The sequence below is a fragment of the Parambassis ranga genome, chromosome 9 (assembly GCF_900634625.1).
Source record: "Parambassis ranga chromosome 9, fParRan2.1, whole genome shotgun sequence".
Lineage (NCBI taxonomy): Eukaryota > Metazoa > Chordata > Actinopteri > Ambassidae > Parambassis > Parambassis ranga.
Window position 1 is genome coordinate 18,456,788 of NC_041030.1, and position 19,928 is coordinate 18,476,715.

General features: G+C 44.0%; 1 protein-coding gene across 1 annotated transcript; it reads right to left on the minus strand.

The window, feature by feature from the left end:
- Nucleotides 1–3,120: 3,120 nt before the first annotated feature.
- LOC114441198 (A disintegrin and metalloproteinase with thrombospondin motifs 12-like) lies at nt 3,121–18,052 on the minus strand. Its single transcript, XM_028413999.1, has 24 exons — nt 17,935–18,052; nt 17,470–17,831; nt 12,935–13,112; nt 12,611–12,819; nt 12,451–12,534; nt 12,223–12,347; nt 11,959–12,108; nt 10,822–10,965; nt 10,073–10,217; nt 9,907–9,999; nt 9,690–9,835; nt 9,434–9,603; nt 8,955–9,088; nt 8,702–8,822; nt 7,569–7,813; nt 7,334–7,475; nt 7,059–7,185; nt 6,568–6,778; nt 5,340–6,422; nt 5,118–5,270; nt 4,749–4,925; nt 4,480–4,626; nt 4,240–4,393; nt 3,121–4,063 (listed from the first exon to the last, which is right to left on the minus strand). Exons 1-24 carry the CDS (start codon nt 18,050–18,052, stop codon nt 3,948–3,950), a joined length of 4,734 nt encoding a protein of 1,577 aa, XP_028269800.1. The 3' UTR covers nt 3,121–3,947.
- Nucleotides 18,053–19,928: the final 1,876 nt, after the last annotated feature.

Below are 19,928 nucleotides of genomic sequence, written 5' to 3' on the forward strand. Positions count from 1 at the left end.
CTTTCTTACACTGTTTTCAAAACAACATAATTATTATAAAGACAATGTAAAAAGTCAAATACAGGAAATTTATATGTATCAGAGGAGATTTTATTTCACACGGGTCTCATATTGCCTGGAAGAAAAATGAATCAAGGTGACAAAGGTTCCTTTTAGTGTGTAATTATGCGTTCTAGGAGGAACCCCCATTGTTTCTATTAGTCTGTCACAATTTGTTGTGCTCTGAGGTGCACAGATTTGTGTAAAAGATTCTTAAATCCATGTAGGAGCAGCGGATAAGGGACAATTATGCATAAAACTAGCAATTTCATGCCATTCAGAGCTTAAACCGTCTGTAAACTCCCGTGACTCCCAGCCATCAGCATCAGGTGACACAAAACCCTGCAGCAAGCGGCGATCATGTGGCTTCAGACAGCAGGTCACCATGCAGGGTGGCTGCTGGAAGCTCGACATGGACACACTGAGTGCAGGATAGACAGGCTGAGGCTAGCTGGTTAGCATGCTAACTTAAATAGATAACAATATGTGTTTAAACATAACAATTTAAAAACCTTTCTCTAAAGAATGTGCTCTTTCTAAAAGTGCTCAGTGCTAACCAAAGCTAAATGTTAAATCTGGAGTGAAGCGTGTCCTGAGTTTGCTTTGTCCGGTGCATCGTGGCAGCAGGTGGATCCAACCACCATGCAGTCTTTTAGTTGTATCTGCTCAGCATCACATTAGCGAGTTGAACTGTGGAAATTCACCTTATTCATGTCATGTGTCTCTGATTTGGCTTGGCCTCATTGTGAGTATATTGGACCCTCCCTTTTGGTACACTATCATTAAGCAGATGTTTTACGAAAAAAAAAAAAAGCACCTCACTCCGAGTTACTTGAGCTCAAATCCATATGTGGTCTATGAGGGAATCAAACGCACAACTCACAAACAACCAAACTGACCTATGGGAACCATGTGTGTGTCTCTGTCTGTGTTCCCTGGGGCCTGCACTGTGTGTGCTGGGTCAGAGGAGGCAGAGGCTTTAATAAAGAAACAGGCCTGGTACAGGGATGCCAGTCTGACTGCCTGGGGACATGCAACCTGATGGGGTCCAGATGAGAGCCACCAGACTGGACCTCTTCTTCCCCTAAAAAACAGCCAGTTGGTGCATGGGTTACGTTGCCTCGTTCCGTGGGTTTACACTGGGATTTGAGGGATAAGCAGCCAAATTAAAGCAACATTCTCCCTTAGCTGTGTTTTAAAGCTGTTCATAGATGACATGAAATGTGTTACTTCATGTTCTGAAGAGGTTATTTCGGCCTATGCCGGAGGCCTCAATTTTCTCTTGGTCATCAAATGTAAATATTTAATGTGTTCCTGGCCGTCGTGTTGTGGGGGGTGTCTGGTAACCTACAAGATGAGGTTGCTGTTTCCTGCTTTACGGTGATCAATAGATGTTTGCCATGTTATCTTCCCTGTCTTCGACAGGCACTTACATCATCTGTAATAAGTGTCAGGTTTCAGCGGGGCAAAGGAATTTACTTACAGGTCAGACACTGGATCAACTGATCCACACTCCACTGTCCTCCATCTTTCTCAGGGCAATATGAGATGTGACATGACAATGCAATACACACAAACACAGCCCCACCAATCAGATGCAGAGCTGCACATGAATGACATGTTTATGGCAACACATTTTTATTTATGAAAATATGTTTAGCATAATAGCATCTGTTTTTTTTTTATTTATTGAAATTTTACTAAAGCATTGGGTAGTTTAGTCCTTTTAAAAATTGTTCAAATTCTGCTTTTTATCCATCTGGACTGATTTGATGTAAGTCTGAAGGTGTCGCCCATAGAAATTTCTGCTGCCTCTCAAACGGCAGCTTGTGATGCTCAAAATTTAACTGTCTCCCTGTAGAAATCATGATTCAACCTTGATTTGTGAGCAATTGTTTTGCAGGAATATTACTAAAAATTACACCCAGCAACCAAAACAAAGTCTGGTTTTCTGATTTTCTGGCTCCTCAGAAAGCTCCTCATGGACAAGCTCCAGCCAGATTTGAATCATGCAGGAACCTTCTTGCTGTGAGATGGCAGTGATAACCTGTGCACCACCTTACAACTAGATAGAGAATTTAAATGTACTACTCACCCACCAATCAGACTCTCCATCAATTATTGTAAAATGTCTTTGAAGGCAACATCTGTTTGCTACTGTTGGCAAAGTGCAGAAAAAAAACAAGTCTGGAAAATCTGTGAATAATGAAGTAAACATTTGAGTATTGAATCCAAACCCATAAATGTTTGGCGTTACAACACTTAACTCGAGTTGCCCAAGCTGTTAAGAGTAATTTTACGATCCCTTTGCCCTTTTAAGAGAACGAGCAGTCATCAGACATTCCAGTTTTTTTAACAGCTGAAAATAAGCTACAGCAGGTCAGAGTTTTCTTTCAGTCGTGCGCATTGGGCAGGATCAGTTTACGTTGTATATAAAATGCCATGAAAATAAGTTTAATTTAATATAATCATCCAGTAATTGATACAAATATCTAGAACAGAGATGCAGCTCACTTCTTTACATTGCACAGCAAATTAAGCAACACACAGTGACATAACAGGATGAGTGATGCCGTTAGGTAATACAACTGGATGCTGTTTGCGTCGTCATGATAACAACACAAACGCATCACGCACACGCACAAGCTGCTGGCTTTAAGGACACAATCCTCCACATTGACAGAGTATTACGTTACTCCTTCCATTACTGCTGACTAACCCATGGTCTCTGGCTTGAATGACAGCAGGAGGGTGAGCGAGCAGTGCGACGTCCGTTCGTGTCAAGTTATCTGGCACAGCAGAGCCTGAGAAATCTGGGCCAGCTGAACCCGATCCCTGAAACGGAGCTCGGTGGTGCTGCTGATTCGGGCGTTACACATCCAGCAGCATGTAGCACTCAGAGGCGAGAATGACCTTCTTGACACGAAAGGTCACAAAGCAGGAGACCATGGTGCAACATACATAGATATGATCTGAATCACTCTGTTATTACTTTGTTTATTTAAGCTTTGGCTTTTAATAACCACCTTTAATTTAATACCAGGACATTCTTGGTTTAAAAACAGGATGCTGGATTCCAAATCATTCAAAATATTATTTATTATTTCAAAGCATAATCACATTTAATGATGTAGCCAAGCAAAGGACAAATCAGTCGAGGTGACAACATTTTACACAACCACACGGCGGCCATCTTTACCTGAGAGGGATGACCTGCAACACCTCTTTCTCATTGATAAATCTCAAACCAGACGAGGAGCACCACAGGTTGGACTGCAGAATGGTGAAGATTCTACAGCTTTTAGTTTAAAAAAAATGTACTGAGGATAAACACAGTAAACACAATGCCAGCTCTGAGGACAAATTCAGGTAGAAAACAAAGCAACATTTATAAGTAAAACAAAAAAAAAAGAGGTCTTATAAAAATTGTATTTACATTCTGTTTGTACCAGAAATATAAGGTTGGTAAGCTGGCTGCTGAGCTGTGAACCATTAGCACCTCATTTACTATAAAAGCACCCAGACATGTACAGTAGGTCATCGTCTGTTCTTCTTGTGATAGTATCTAATGTATCTAATGTAAAGTCATAGAAGAGCTCCTTAAACATCAGAAACTGGCCTGTTAAATTCAGCAAAATAACATTTCAATCATGATGTTGTCAGTGTTTCTTGACAGTGAACACATTTTGATGACAAATATTTCATTGGAAAAGTTACAATAGGTGACTAAAAAAATAAAATCCTCATCGACCCAGGCTTGTTTGTGCTTTTGGAAGTGATCATTAGTACTTTGGCTTGTCAGTCTATACATATATATATATATATATATATATATATATATATATATATATATATATATATATATATATATATTATGGCGCAGGTTTTACACCAGTATCCAGCTCTACCTACGGCCCACAGGTGACACAACACTGTCTTTGGACCGACCTGAGCAAGCAGCGACCCAACAGCTTCAGCTTGTCACAGAAGCGAGAAGACATGGTGTTCTTCCTGCAAACTGGACCTGCAAAAGAAGCAGGAGGAAGAGGAGGAGGAGGAGGTCAAACACATCTGTAAACAGGCAGGCAGATATGTAATATAGATAGCAAATACGTCACCACTGATAAAATCGAGGCTGTAAAGTCATTTAAATTGCATGTGTGTTTGGTGAATCGGCGTTTTAAATCCGCGTATACAAACCTGTGTTTGTCTTGCATTCCTGCATATTGCACTTCCTGAGTGTTTCTGGTTTGGAAATCTTCTCACAGAGGCTGTTTGGCATTATGGCCAAATCCTGCTCACTAACACAGTGGACTGCACGCTCCTGCTGACCCCCACCACAACTCACAGAGCACTACAAATTCAGAACACACAAAAAATACACTTTTAATCAAGGCTGCATATAAATCTAATTATTTATCAAAGCAACATGGGACTGACCTCCTCCCAGTCCTCAGTCTTCCAGTAAGAACATGGCTTTAAGCTGCACAGCTCTGTGCTGTTTGGCCTCAGTGTGGTGCTACAGCGATGGGGCTCGGGGCAGTACACCAGCCGCTCCATGACACCCTCACCACAGCTGCCGGAGCACTGAGACAGATATAAAGAGGTCGAGAATGGAGCAAAATCTGTAAGAACCCTCTAACTCATATCATATCTCAATGTCCACACTGTGTAGAAGAATACAGATTTGAGGATGCTAGGCTCTTTACCGGTCCCCAGGGGGATACGCTCCAGGTCATGCAGGGCTTGTGGGGGCATGTCAAGCTGCTGATGGGTCTGCTGGACACAGCTTGGCAGTGGAAAGGTCTGAGCGGGCGTTTGCTCTGAGAATCGACACACTGGACATCACGGTACCTCCTTCCCACCAGCGGACAGGTGTCTGGACACTGTGGAGGATATGACAAAGCTTAGTAAAAATCTGTCTTCTGAGAGCCTACCAAAAAAAAAAACAAGCCCACTGCGTCATCTGGAAAAGTGAGAGGCAATACTTGGAATTATAATTAAGTATTAAGTGTAATTAACAAGTAATAAGTGTAATTATCAGATTCAGTGACTGCAGGAAATCTAACGTTACTCACCTTGCTCCAGCTGCCGCTCTGCCAGATGGCACACGGCTGCAGGTGACATGTTCGTGCAGGCTCAGGTCTCTTCATCTTGGCACAGTCCTCGTCATTCTCAGAACTGCACATGACTGCCCTCCATATTGCTCCAAGTCCACATGTTGTTGAACACTGCAGAGGCAGGTGTGCATTCAGATTAAAGTGATTTAAAAATGGTTAGCATTAAAGTGATTAGAGTACCTCGCTCCAGTTTCCTACAATCCAGAATGCATCCATGCTAACCGGCTCTTGGGCCATCAGGTTGTTTTGGTTAGTGGTGCTCCTGGAACCTCCTGGTTGGTGGTTTTGGCCCTTTGAGCGACCACCTTTTGACCTGGAAGAGGGTTTTTTTGCCCGAGAAACAGAGCTGTTTTTCTTGGGGGTCACAGCAGACTTTTTCGGCTTAATAATCTTCACTGTGGGCTGAGGTGAAGCTGCAGTGGTTAAGGGCTTTCTTGCAGTTGTAGAAGGAGTTTGTTCGGTGTGGGGTCCAGTTTTCTTGTACACAGGGGTGGTCAGGGGAACCCGGGGTGTCCAGTTGCGGGGCGGACTGACACGTGAGGTGGTGTGAGGGTTTGATAAGTAGTGAGTGGTCTTTGCCCATGTTTCAGTACTGGTGTGTGGGCTCGGGTAGGTAGTAGTTGTGGTTGGCATGGTGAGTGGACTGGTTTGTGCAGTGGGTGTGATGAGTAAATGTCTTGTTGGTGTGGTTGATTTGTGTAATGTCGCCGTGGTAACATCCAGGTCGATAATCGTCTCCTCTTCTGTTGTCCTGTCCTCCACAACATAATCATACCCTGGAGTGTACATCACCACATTGGGAGTACTGCCCTCCTCTACTTCCTCCTGCTCGTCCTTTTCCACAGAACTGGATTTAGTCTCATCCTCCTTTTTACTCACCATTTTATTAAACTCATAATTGTCTGCATCTATGACTGTGGTCATAGAGGTTGAAGGGGATGTGGTGGTAGGGATGAAAGCAGTTGTCGTTTCTGTGGTGCTTGCTTTCCTCCTCACAGTGACAGCAGCTGTAGGGGCAGCTGTGGCTGTGGTGCTCATTGGAGTTGTTGATCTAGGGTGCATAGTGGAGTTGGTCTTGGGCGGGTAAACGCGGCGGTATTTAGGTGGAGCCCCTGGTTGCCTACGGAGACTTGATTTGGGGCAGCTCTGCAGGGCACAAAGCGATCTGGAGCGAGGTTTGGTTGAGAGGTCACAGGTCTTTTGGGGTGCCAGTGCACATGTGACTGTACGCGAGCGAACACCTCCTCCACACGTGACAGGGCACTGCAAAAAAAAAAAAAGAACACACAGGATGCATTACCTCAGCAATAAAGGAAGGCATTATGGTGGGGGATATGCATGTGATGAAAGCCTGTGATCTGTAAGTCTGAGGTCAGGCAGAACAAAGAAAATAAAAATCAGATCTTACTTCTTCCCAGGTGCTGACAGCCCACTCCTGTCCACAGGGTACATCTCTGTTGCACGGCACCACAGGTTTTGGTTTAGGGAGATGCTTGCATTCCACAGGGTGGAGCACTCTTTCCTCTCCTGAAACTGTGCGGACACAGAGGACCGTTCGCTTCCTCAGCCCGTCTGATCCGCAGGTGGCTGTACACTGCTGCCAACCTCCAACCCACCACCTGGACGGGAAAACAAGGGGAAGAAGCCAGAAGCAATCCATGTTGCCATCATATAGATAATATTTTACCTTAGTTTTACCTTAGTAAACAATTTATTTCTTAGAAAAAAATGTGTTTTTGGACTTCCATAATATTATAAAAAGCAATTTTGCCATTTTGTTTACCTGCAGTTTGCAAAAAATGACCTTTTAGAACTTTCATCTCAAGAAAAAATGAAAAATTGTGATTATAAATCTGATCTATCAACTAAAGCCAATTTATAAAATACACAAATACACACCGAGCAGGGCAGTCCATATTCTTGCACTTCCTGTGTCTGTCTTCTAGGCGGCTCTCTGGGTCACACAGAGATTCATCCACTACACCCATGTCCACCTCAAAACAGAGCGCAGGCTGGTGCTGCTCACCTAAGACACACCAAGTGACAACCAATGTCATGAATCTATGAGTATATTTAAAAAATGTATATATATATATATATATATATATATATATATATATATATATATATATATATATATATATATATATATATTAATAAATTTGGACACCAACCTAAGCCACAAGTAGTGCTGCAGTCAGTCCACGCCCCATGCCTCCAGCTGTAAATCGGTTCTGTCACCTCGTTTTGTGTCTCTTTGGTCTTCTTGATGCTGTACTCGTATTTAATACCTGGATTCCTCTCCTGAAACAACAACTAGACAGACACATGAACTGCTGTAATTATCATCACAGTATCATCAGCTGTTTTTCCAGGTGTACAGCTGCTTCAAAATTTTTGTTGGTCTACCTGAAGTATGACAGGCTGTTTGGTGGGTCCAGGAGCGGTGAGGTTCTCCATGTTCCCGCTGCGTTCATAGAAGAACGTTGTCCCTCCGGCCTCATACTCCCCGTTCCACTGGATAATGTAGTTCCCGTTGAGAAAGTAGTCCTCTGATTCGGCGCTCCTCAGAGCCAGGAAGTTACCTGCCTCCTCCACTTCCTTTACCAGGATGTCCCGGGCCCCCTCAGGTATCACTCCCACGTCCATGTACCCTGGGAGAGTCGGGGAGTCACACAGAGGTAATGGATGGCCCACCATGGCTGCTGCCACACTCACATCCAGACTACCAGACAGCTTCTCTCTGATCTTTAATAGAGGGTGGGCTCAGTCGGCGGGGGTGGATGGCATGTATGTGTGCGTGACTGTACGTGTGCGAATTCAGCGTGGGGGGCACTGCCCTGTCTCTGTTTTTTATTGTGTGTGGATGAGGGAGGGGTGGGAGGACTGGATGGGGGAGGACGAAAGCAGCAATGAGTGGGTCTCTGGAGTTTAATGATGTTTGTGGGAAGGTGTGTGTGTTTCTGTGTTTGTGAAAGGTGGGGGAGGTTTGCCCTTGGTCTCAGTCTTTTGAAGTCTTACACATCTGGGCTGGTTATCTGGAAAGGATGCTATGCAGGGCAAACAGAAAGAGGGGAGAAAGCAGGCAAGCAGTGGAGTTTTTATTGTTTTAGAGCCTCTTTCTTTATGAATCTGTCTTCATGGTATGTTGATCTAGCGAGTGAGTTACACTTTTCCAAGCACAGTAAAAAGCAGCCAAAGACTATGCAAACAAGAGGGCCTGCACACACACACACACCACACCAGCCAAGTGCAGCAGGACAAACAGCTGCACATTGTGAGCATGATGGATACCATGACAACAAAGAAACAACACAATGGCGTAATGCTAATGAAGTGTCCTGAAATGACTTTTTCCGCCTGTAGACATAAAATCGATTTCTGTGTTTTTTCACACTCTTTTGGTGGCTACATCAAAGTGTTTCCCTCATTAATAGCTTGTCTGTTTTGTGTTACTACAATCTCATAATTGTATGATTTCTTATGTTATGAGATAATTCAATTTGTTTCCAGCTGGTCACATGGTGTGTTGTTGCACTCACCAAATCCCTCTTCATCATCAAACGACTTATAAACAGTCTCACAGCTCGTGCCGTCGCCCAAACAGACACCACAGCGATCCTCCACTGCGTTCGAGTCAATGCCGTAGTCGCAGCCCACCTCCTACAGATAACACATGCAAGACACATAAAACTATAATTAAAGGACATGACAGTATCGGGGATTTTCTTTTTTTGATCCACTCTAATCCCCTCCCTCGGTCTTTATTACACATCTCTTACCCAGCCACACTACCTTGCACACTCCGTTGACGCAGATGTTCCTGGACTTGTTGTTCATGAAGCACGGCGTTCCATCCGTCACAGCTTCCAGCATCTTCTCAGAAAAATGCTCGTTGACTGGCCGACAGTGCAGCTCACACGGATTTACTAATGATGGTTGAGAAAAGACGACTGCTATTAAATCCAATGAGACCTGATGATGAGAATTCTATGTTGTTTTCTGACTGTTTTATGCAGAAAATCATCTCATGAATCCAGTAAAATTATGTTGATTTTGTATGTATAGTTGCAGACGAGTTTATTTGTATATTCAAAATTACACAAAAACACAACAGAATCTTAAGTAGTGCAGTGAAATATTCAAGGTCTCAAGGTCTGCTTGTTGGGAGAGCTTTTAAGTGTAAATGCTGCCCCCTGTTGGCTGACATATACACTTACACCTTCTAATCATATCTGTGCTACCCTTGTGTGTGTGAAGTTGTAACCACTTACATGGGTTAGCCACAGGAGTCCACTGGTAGAGCTCATTGTGGTAAGGCACGGTGTCAAACTCACTGCACAGCATCTCTCGAAAGGTTGGTTTATCAATCTGGCAGGGCTTCGTGTTACAGGTGCGGTATCGCTTCCTCTCGCCTGTGCAGTACTTGCCCCCAAACTCTGGTCTGAGAGAATTTAAGATTTTATCATCACATTGAACCCACAGTGAAACCAAAAACGAGTGATGCAGTGTGAAGGATATATGCCTTACTTGGGGTTGTTACATTCCCTCTCTGCTGACTGAACTCCGGTCCCACAGGTCCTGGAGCAGTAAGACCACGTGCTCCACTGTCCCCATCCTCCATTCACCGTCTCTGGGAGTTTACCCACAATCACACACTCCCCGGAGATGCACCACTGCATGAGCAAAAAAATAACAGTGAGAACACTCAAATAATAAGCACCGTCCCGAATTCAAGCCAACTCACCTTCTCTGGTCCACAACGAGTACCATCTATAGGTGAGTCCAGTTTGGAGCGACAGGAGCCGTTCACTGAACACCAAAGAATCTGGCAAACGTTCTGAAAGGAACACAAAAAAAAACATTAAAAGTGAGGCTACTCTTTTCATGTTCAGCTGAGGCATGATACTCACATCAACCTCAGGGCAGAAGGTTGCATTTTGGCCGTACTGGAGTTGGCACTGGTGGTGCGTGGTGTAGCGGACACCGAGGCGAGCCAATGGGGTGGTTAGATCCCTCTTGGATGGGCGGTCGTCCAGACAGAAACCCCAACCGCGACTAGGACAGATAAACAAAGATGAGATACGGACTGTGACCTTTAGAAAGAGATAAAGAGGAGACTTCCCATGTCAACATGCCAGTGAGCAGGCTGCTCACTCTCTGAGCCTTGTGTTAAATTAAAAAGCCTGATGGGAAAACACACAAACCTCATAAAATTACTAAGAGGCAACTATTGTAATGATAAAACCTTCCCAAGCTCAACAAATATGAGCTCTGACCTCTGACTTTGCAGCAGCTGGTGAAACTCTATGGAATTCTTGAATCCATCAACTGACACACATTTTAAATAATGAGAGTCAAGGCAGATATTTGTACAAGGGAAGCTGTCCTCTGATGATTTCCTGGCTTCAAATGAACTGTTCTAAATGTCAACATGTACTTCTGTTCTTTGCATATCTTTAAAAACAAACATGTCAGTGCTTTCCTGCCTTAGTTTCCAACACACCTTACACCCACTGTGTTTCATCAGCGTAATCCATCCTAATCCAGGTGTTTTTCTGGGATTTTGGATTCACTCCCATTTTTACAGAGATTTCGCGATCAATGACTATGACTGTGTTCCTCCTAAAGAAAAAAAATAAAACAGGTGACAGAGTCTTACTCGAGGAAGCGTGTGATGTACTCTTTGGAGCAGGAAGACCAGGTAAGAGGGGAGCTGTCGTACATCAGCTGTCTGGACATGATGAATGGGTGCCTCCCTTCCAGCTCGCAGTCGTTCCCCTGGCCGTCGTGATGAATCCCAAAGCTGCGTTCAAACACAATCAACATTACCATTTCTGATTTATCGTTACAGTTACAAGTGTTTGACGTAACCACATGACTAATGTGCTCTGGCTGTCATGGCGGAGGCCTTTAGCTCTTTCCTAGCGATTCACTTTAACTAGTAAAGTAATTTTTTTCTGTCTGGAATATCAGAAGCTTCTTGAACAATTTCTAGGCAGATGGTTTGTTCTTAGGCTCTGCTGCTGCTCCTCTTTTGATAAGCTTTATCAAAATGGCTGTGCAGTGCCTCATGGGGCCCTACGTCACTAAAACTTATTAAACAGCAGGCTATTTGTAAAGATTTGAAAAGCCAGGAAGGACGATGTAGTGTTGTATAATTTGAAATTAAAGCTGTTTCTGTCCACACTCTGAGGTGCCACATGAGCCTGCCAAGGCTAATCACACTAATCACACCAACAAACTATTTCTTCATTCTCTGTGGCCTTCATTGTCATTAGAAAGGAATAACACTTGCAACAGCAGGTGGGAGTGGAAAGGCCCTGTCATTGTGAACTGTTTTACATTGTGAACATCGGCACTGCTGTGGTCTAAAGTTAGTTGGTGCTCCGTAGCCCTGGTTGGCTCGGGACCCCAAGCATTTGCCTGCACCTCTGTTCGTACTTCTGTGTGCTTACTTTTGTTCAGTAGTCTGTCGCTAAATGATGTGCTACCATAAACTTCTTCTCTGACTACAGTCTGCAGCTGAAAACAAATCCATCAACTCAATACAACTGGCTTCTCGTGTATCTTTGTCTTTGTGTCTGGATTCTAGATATTATTACTTGCACATAGTCGATTCAATAATAAGCCGATGAGCTCATGGTGTGATATTATATGACACAGCTGTACATGTATATATCCTCTATAGTATCTGATCATGGGAACAAGCTGCTTCTTTTGTCGTGTAGCCCTTTGTTGTGAAATTCTATCACAATAACAAATACACACAAACAGACTCACACAGACACGCACAGACCTATGGCCCATTTCATGAGCGATGGTGAAGGCGACAGGTAGTCCTGAATCCTCATTGATGTTGCAGCTGCGGTGGGGCTGACACATCCCAGAGAGATGAGACAGACCGAGGGTCTCACAGGGATGGTTCATTCCTGCACAGATGTCCTTCCTGGTGAAGAAGAAACAAAAGCAAAATTCAAACTTACACCACACTTCCAGCCTAACAGAGACTGGCAAATGTTTCATTTGCAAATGCAAACATGCACGTTTGTGTGTCACCGGCCTTGTGACCAGCACGGCCACGTCATGATGAGCTGGGTGAGTGTCACTCTGCGGGTTCAAGTTCTTCTGCCAGACACAGAAACTGCTCAGAGTTGTGTCTGCATGGTGAACGATCTTCAACCCTTTCTGCAACAAAAATCAATCAAAGTCTCATTTATCTACACTTTTATCTATCGATTGAGGGAACTGTAATAAAAACCTTTAGAGGACATTGTTTGATGAGTGTTACCTCTTCCCCTTGCAGCAGAATGAGGCGGACTAAGATGACATGGATGGCATTTCCAATACTGGCATCATGAAAGATCCCAGCCACCTGCCAACATACATGCAAGTAGCAGAAACTTTAAAGTGTAAAAGGGTTAAATGAAAAGTACATTTAGAACACTCACCATGTTCATAATAGTAAAGATGTAGGACTCCACATTATCGCTGCCGTGGTATTCGATGAGTTTGGAGTCAGCCACCACCATAGTCTCCACCCACCGCTCTCTGCTGACTGAGCGCTGCGAGCGTGATTGGGCCTGATCCTCCCCGCTCTGCTGCTCCCTCTCCCATTCCTCCCTTTCCCTCTCCACCTGGAGCGAGTCAACTGGAGCATCTACAGCGTAGATAATGGAAAAAGACACTGGTGGTTTATCCTTGCTTGACACAGACAGTATCCGAACACCTGCAGCACCATACACTCCCACATATGCACACATTCAGATACACACCTCGCACTCCACAGGGGCTGGGTGTCTCCTTCGACTCTGTGCTGCGTTTTTTTCTACCATTTTCTGTAGTAACTCTTGGATAGACAACATGAGGCTCTGGAGTCCCTGCAGGTTCATTAGAAGACTTCTGGGTAGGTTCAATAAAATAGTGGCCCTCCGGCAGGGAGAAGAAGCCTCTCTGAGGGGAAAAGAAATCAACTGTTAATACAGACATTTTAAACAAATCTACAACGTGTTCTGTGAAGACTTTTCTCATCTAATCGCTCTTAATGCAGCTTTAAATCTCTCTGTGAAAAGCCTAACATGCACGTGACACAACAAATCACCTAAAAATGTGGCGTTTCAGTAATTCCCAGACTGAAAAAGGTGAGAGGGTAGACGCTGCCCTTTAAAGCCTGCTGAAAACCTCGCAGTAATTTCCATCTGGGTGGAATCTGTCATTAGTCAACAGTTTTTTTTTTTGAATACGAACCTTTCTCCTTCCCTCAGGCACATTCTCTGTCTGCTGCAACCACAATACAACAACTTCTTCCTAAGTATGCCCTGCATGTTCTTACTGGTGCAGGCTATTCACTTGCTGATCAGTGAGGTCTGCTGATGAACACACACACACACACATGCAGAATAACACAAATGCTAGCTTAAAACACACACACACACACACAATATGCAAATGGAATGGAAACGCTTATAAGAAGCACATTTATGACTTATTCTTGTAAACACATGCATAAGGAATGCTGCAGTTTGTCTCCATTAACGTGTTTGTGCGTTTGTGTGTTGGTTTTGTGTGTGAAGTCAAAACATGTCCAGACTGTTCCAGAAGTAAACCCACACCTCATTCACTAAACCAACTTACAAGACAGAAATGCATGTTCCTTTCATGAACAGATGTAAAGTTGAACAAATGTTTTATTGCTTGCATGTGCATAAATAATAAAATAAAGAACTCTCAGAGTATGATCGATGCAGCTGATTTCTTCTACTCTATGTTTTTGTTTGAGAAGCTAGACGCAGATGTGAAAAACCAGGCCATGCAGTTTTTGACTAGTGTTGGTTTAAGAGGTCTACCCCGCTGTTTACTGTCCCGCTCAGCTTTCTGGGTCATCCTAACAAGTTTTACATATGTTTCTCAGGAAAGAAAAAAAAACATTGGCCAAGCCCACTCATTCAGCAGTCTGCAGAACTCTGATTGCATTGCTCCATTCAGGGAGTTCAGAAAGTACATATCTGTGGTCCCTCTGGACAGACTGTGTTACTCCACCTGTTAGGAGTCAAACTTCTAAAACAAGATAGTAGAACAGACATTTAAAGGCTTAAAAAGCTTAGCTGCTCAGGATTGTTTTTTTTCCCTCCCACCACAACAACAGAAATATTGCAAAAGCCAAACAACTGTCCTCTGTATATGATGGAAGTTGGGTGTTTTTTTTTTTTTGTGCTCTCGATCACTGACTCAGTGTGTGGACTTCAGCCAGATCTCCCAGAGTTGTGGTGGGCTCATCTGCAAAGCATGCAGGCTGATATATCTGTGGTCAGCTGGGAACACTTCCCAGAAGCCCTGTGCAGAGAAGGCTCAGCTGATTTCACTCCAAAACAATATACATGTTGTATGAATACACTGATATGTTTGGTATTCTCTGAGTTATGACACTGTCCCGTCAGCTCCTGCATGTATTCCAGACTGTTAAACTTAAAGTGAGTCCCGGCAGACAAAGGGCAGGTGGTGGAGTGCAGATCAACCAGGAAGGAATGCTTCAGAGAGGCCCATCCAAACACTCAGACCACGGCTCTGCATGATGTGTATGATGTGCATACCGAATGCAGCCCTACTGTGCAACACAGCCTGTGCAGCTTTGCTTGTACAGTGTGGTTATGGTGTTACTGGTGATCCTTAAATTACCATGTACAGATCCTGAGTGATCTCTCTGCTGTACAAACAAAGGCAACTTGAAAGGATACCAACTTTGTTTTCTATTTTAACATAAAATTATTCTGGCACAGTGTCAGCTGTGACTTCTGAACGCCCTACACACTGAAACAGCCTCAAACTGGAGCACACACACACTGCACTTTCCCTCTGCCACCTCCTGCCACTCTCCTCCTCCCCCCAACTCCTCTGACCTAGAGGAAGCATGTCGTTTGGGCGTGAGGTGCCAGAGCCAGGGGAGGTTACCATAACACAGGTCTGTGTTCTAAATACATCAGCCATGTGGAACTGCTTTACCTCTGTTTCCTGCTTCTGTGGCTTTTTGGAGTCCTGGCCAACTGGGCTTGAAATAAAGTCTCCGCTGTTACACAGCCTGTGGCCTCTGTAGTGATTAGTGGGACACCAGGAGGGGCGGGGGCTGATGGTGCTCATTACCGCAATATGATTAATCACAACAATTTTCTAGCAAACAAATGTGCATGTGTTCTTGTTCTTGATAATTACAGGTTTCACTGAACTTAATGGTCACAGGTTTTTCATCACATGATAACTTCTGCCTGTGAGGTCAGAGGTCAAAGACATTATTACCATTTTTTAACAGAGCAAAGACGCATTCATTTAGGCGAGGAAAATACCAATATAATAGGTCTGAACTTGCATGTTCTTGTTTAGTGTTGTGCCTCAGGGATCAAACACTGGGTTTGATGGTTTCCTAACAAACCATCAAAAAAAAAGAGAAGAGTGAGAGTACTCTCCAATGTCCCTGGAAGGTGTGTGTGTGGGGGCGGAGAAACTGATGCTAGCAAGCCACCTGAGAACCAGAGCCCAGTTTTTGTGTAGCTTGGTTTCATCTCCTGCTGACTGCAATGTTATTTACTCCATTTTAAGACAACCATAACTTATTGCATATGAACACAATACTTTAGAAGAGAACTCTTAAGTTTGTTGATCTATGGTCTATACTGCAGTCAACGACTAGGGGGGCAATCCAGATGTTTTGGCCTCACTTTGGGGATGTTACATCAGCCATCTTTATTTACAGTCTATAGGCAACACACCAACAATGTTTAGTTCCCTAAACATCTGCAGCCTTTAATCAATAGATTGAAATGATGATGCATCTACCATGTGGGCTTTTTTTATTGATTCTCTTTCAGTGCGATAATATTAATAAGCATCTTTGTTGGTTAAACACAACATAAATTAATATATAACATAATATCTGGGGCTTTAGAAATGGAAGATTTTCTGTTCTGTTGTTGTCATTGATGAACGGTGCCAGCTGCAGGCAGATCACAGATCACACTATCATTACTGTAACTCACAGATCAAACTCACCACTACTTTTTCACAAGGCAGCAAATACATGTATTAATATGATGCTTCCTGTTCTTCACCACAAATTGATGATCATAAATATATATTTTAAAGCAGCCGCTCCTCGTCTCCTGAGGGTGAATGACCTCCACAGCAGCTGGCAGGATCTCACTCCTCACATCTGTCTGGCTGAATCTTGCTGTTTTGTGGTCTCTTGTGGTTTTAGCTGCTATAAACTTTCTTCCTCTAAACAGAAAATCAGTGTAATAGAACGTAACAGTTTCCCTGGTAGCTTGGGAAGGGAAAAGGCCAAACTGGGGCATACAGGATTGCAGAAAAAAAAATTTCTAAATGTGGAATTTAGAGTGACATAACACATTTTTTTCCTTCTGAGGATTACTTGAGAGCATGTAAAGTGGGTCAGATATAAATTATGTTGCTGCTGAGCTGGCTGTCAGTTAAGTCTCATTGTTCTGAATTCATCAGCACAACCAACACAAACATACAAGAGAGGCAGGAGGCAAGCCCCTGCAGGAGTGTCCTACTGTGACACAATCAAATATGAACACAGAAACTTTCTTCATGACTTAAAGTGACACATCAGGTGGGAAATTCCTCCTCCTTTGTTGGTTTTTCAAACTATTGAGTGAATTTTGAGTAAAGATCTTCACATGTTGCATACATCCTTTCCCTATATTCTACACATGTTGGACTGCTCCTCTGTATTTCTGCTGTCCAGCTGTCCTCTCCCTTTGTAGTCAGACTGTATGATTAAAAACATGACAGCCTAAATAAAGAAAACTGAACAGAAAGAATGGTCATATTTCCTGTCTTTGCGTCTGTCAAACCTTACGATCCCACACATAAAAAAAGTGCCAAAGCCGATTACTGAAGCTCTCTTCTAACACAGAACAAAGCAAAAGCTTCTGCAGAAACAGGCAGTGATGTGAATGAATGCATACATGAATGAGTGAGGGTGACAGTGAAAGAGGAAATCTTTTGAAACACAAAGAGGACTGAAAGGGTCTCATGGTTGGTGTAGAAGCAGCAGCAGCCGTCAGCGGGTCTGCAGCACAGTCCTTCTGCAAATAGTGTCAGGAAGTCTTTGAAGGGTTGAGCTAACAGACAGGGCACTGTCAGGTGGAGGGGTTTGCCAAACAGTCCTATAAATGCCCAAACCACATAGCAGCCCCTTTTTTTAATCCTGCCAGAGATATGATCCTCAGGGCTGATTAAAGAAAGACTATCTGGTCTGATGAATGAGACTGAGGTTATAAAACATTAACCTTACCAGCCCGTGGCAGGTGCTGATGGCAGCAGTTCCCTGCACATCTGAATCTTCCACGGTGCCAAGGAGGTGGCAGGAATTCCCTTCAGAGAGACGGTGCTCGGTCCTGTTGGCACTGCCGTTCCTCCTCTCCAGGATGTAGCCATCAGAAACCAGGTGACTGTTTGCAGTCAGATTGAAGGTTAAAGTTCGGCCCTGGTAGTTGACCTTGTAGTAAACCTGTCCTTGCAGAGCGAGGGAGTGCAGGTCTCGCTTGGTCCTCCCATCAGCCACAAAGCGGTGAGACAAAGAGTGGGAGATGAACTCTCCATCAGCGCTGGTTTTCACCGGGTGGACAATGGACAGGTCTGAGGGGGACAGCTGACCTGCAGAACAGAGTTAGACACATGCATTGTGATGTTGATGTGCACTTTACCCCAATGAGCCATGCACAGACACGCAGCTTCTGATGATCATTCCTGCACTGACCTTGTCCTGGAAAGAGAGAGAGGAGTCTGCCTGCGCCGGAGAGCTCTCCGTGGCCTGCTGCCAGAATGAAAACAAAGTGCAGCAGAAAAAGAACCGTGCATTCCTGCGAACATCGCATATTTCATGCAACCAAACGCAAAGTGCTGGAAAAGAGTCCTCGGCACTGGAGTTCCAGCGGCGTTAGAGGGGACCGCTCCGAGCCTGCAAGCGCTGCGCTGTGTCATGACATGAACCAGCTCAGAGGGGAAGCATGCGCCGAGGAGGAGGAAGACTGGGAGCCAGATCATGGTTTAAAGAGGGAAAAAGCTCCGTCTCTGCGGAGGAAGGAGGGGAGGAGTGTTCTTTGGACCAGTGTCTACTTTCTTCGCGGGAGCGAAGAAGGGGGGGGGGGGGGGGCAGCAGCGCAGCAGGAGCCAGAGTGCATGAGGAGGAAGAAGCGTCTCTGATTTGAATGATCTGTGTTGAAACGTGTCTCTAACGTGTCGTTAACGCAAGAGCACGCTGTTGCAAAATGACCTGGACCATTAAAGTTGCAAATATATGCAGGAATCCTGCATTATAACGCCACTGATCTAACACGTGGAAACATATTTTCCAGTGAAAATGTTTGCTGAAGCTTTATTGACAAAAACCCACAAACGACTCCTCACCGTTTATATCATTTCTTATCTGTCACTTATAGGTGACAGTTACATGGCTTAATGCAATATTTTGTGAGCACCCGTGATGCATTCTTTAGTTTTATCTCAATCTCAATTAAAGGACAATTGTGCCAATTTTTTTCTTCATCAGTCAGATTTCCTGTGAGTGCCACGTTTCAGGAAATTGGATGTAACCCCCCCTCAGCACATATAGTTAATTTAGATTCCTAATGTTTATGTCTGGAGCAGATTTATGTGTGACTAAATGGCTCCTGAGACATGACACATTCCCTCCTGCGTTGTCTCCGTCCATGGGGCAGACAACACACTAGACTTATTAGTCTGTGGAGTCAGATAGCATCAATGTCTATCTGTCTATCTGGGCCTGTGTATGACTGTAGACCTACCACAGACTCAGAAGCTTCATAAAGGCTTAAATGTGAACCACTGAACATATAATTGACTTATTTGGCTGCACATACGAGCTTTAGCTTTAAACAGAACCCACAGATTTTCCCAGAAATCTGTTCTGGACCAGGGTGAAGATCATTTTGGGATTTCAGCTTTGAGTTGATCTCAGTCGACCCTAAAATCTCCCGACTCTCCTCCCCTCCTTCCCCTGGCAGGGAAACCAACAATAACAGCACTAATATGGGTCACATTTGGGTGTTCCCGTCCAACAGGACCCAATAAAACCAGTGTGCAGTATTAGCTGTGAGCTCTTTGTGTTGAGAAAGCAACTTGAAAGAACAAGCACTGCTTTAATGGAGCGACTGGACAAATGGTGTGCTGTTGTGTTGCGTTTTACTACACATCTGGAATGTCTACCTGGTGTAAACTCGCAGGACTGCCTCGTTTGTCTGATTTATTGACAGTGGACAAAGATGTATCACTGTATTGCTGGCAGGAGCATTTGTGTTTCTCTCTTAACGGCCTCGTTAATCAAATTGATTGCATATTTTTTTAAGGCTGTGCCGTCATGTGGCAGATATTCATTCATGTTACTGCCTAATCATATTCGCCAAATATCCAGACAGTGTTCCAGAAAGCTCTCTGGATCAGAATGAATCGCCCCTCTTATCATTCTCAGAGACATTACCCTAACTGACCCCCTGAAGTCCCCTGTTACAGTAATGTGCATCAGACTGTGAAATGCCTGAACCTGGAAAATAATCAGGACCTTTTGTTAGTTTTAGGTGGGAGAGAGAGAGAGAGAGAGAGAGAGAGAGAGAGAGAGGCTTTTTTTTTACACAGAGAGACTGTTGCCACATTCCTCATTAAGGCTTCCCTGTGTTGTGGCGAGTAACATGTCTGAGGCGTTTTATTGGAGTGACTGGTTCCTTAAAGGCTTTA

Excerpts from the sequence above, each read along its gene's own strand:
- LOC114441198 (XM_028413999.1), bottom strand. The coding sequence starts at position 18,052 with ATGCGATGTTCGCAGGAATGCACGGTTCTTTTTCTGCTGCACTTTGTT. Across the intron at positions 9,089-9,433 it reads GACTCCTGTGGCTAACCCAT|TAAATCCGTGTGAGCTGCAC; the intron begins GTAAGTGGTTAC and ends AACCATCATTAG. Across the intron at positions 4,064-4,239 it reads GGAATGCAAGACAAACACAG|GTCCAGTTTGCAGGAAGAAC; the intron begins GTTTGTATACGC and ends CTTCTTTTGCAG.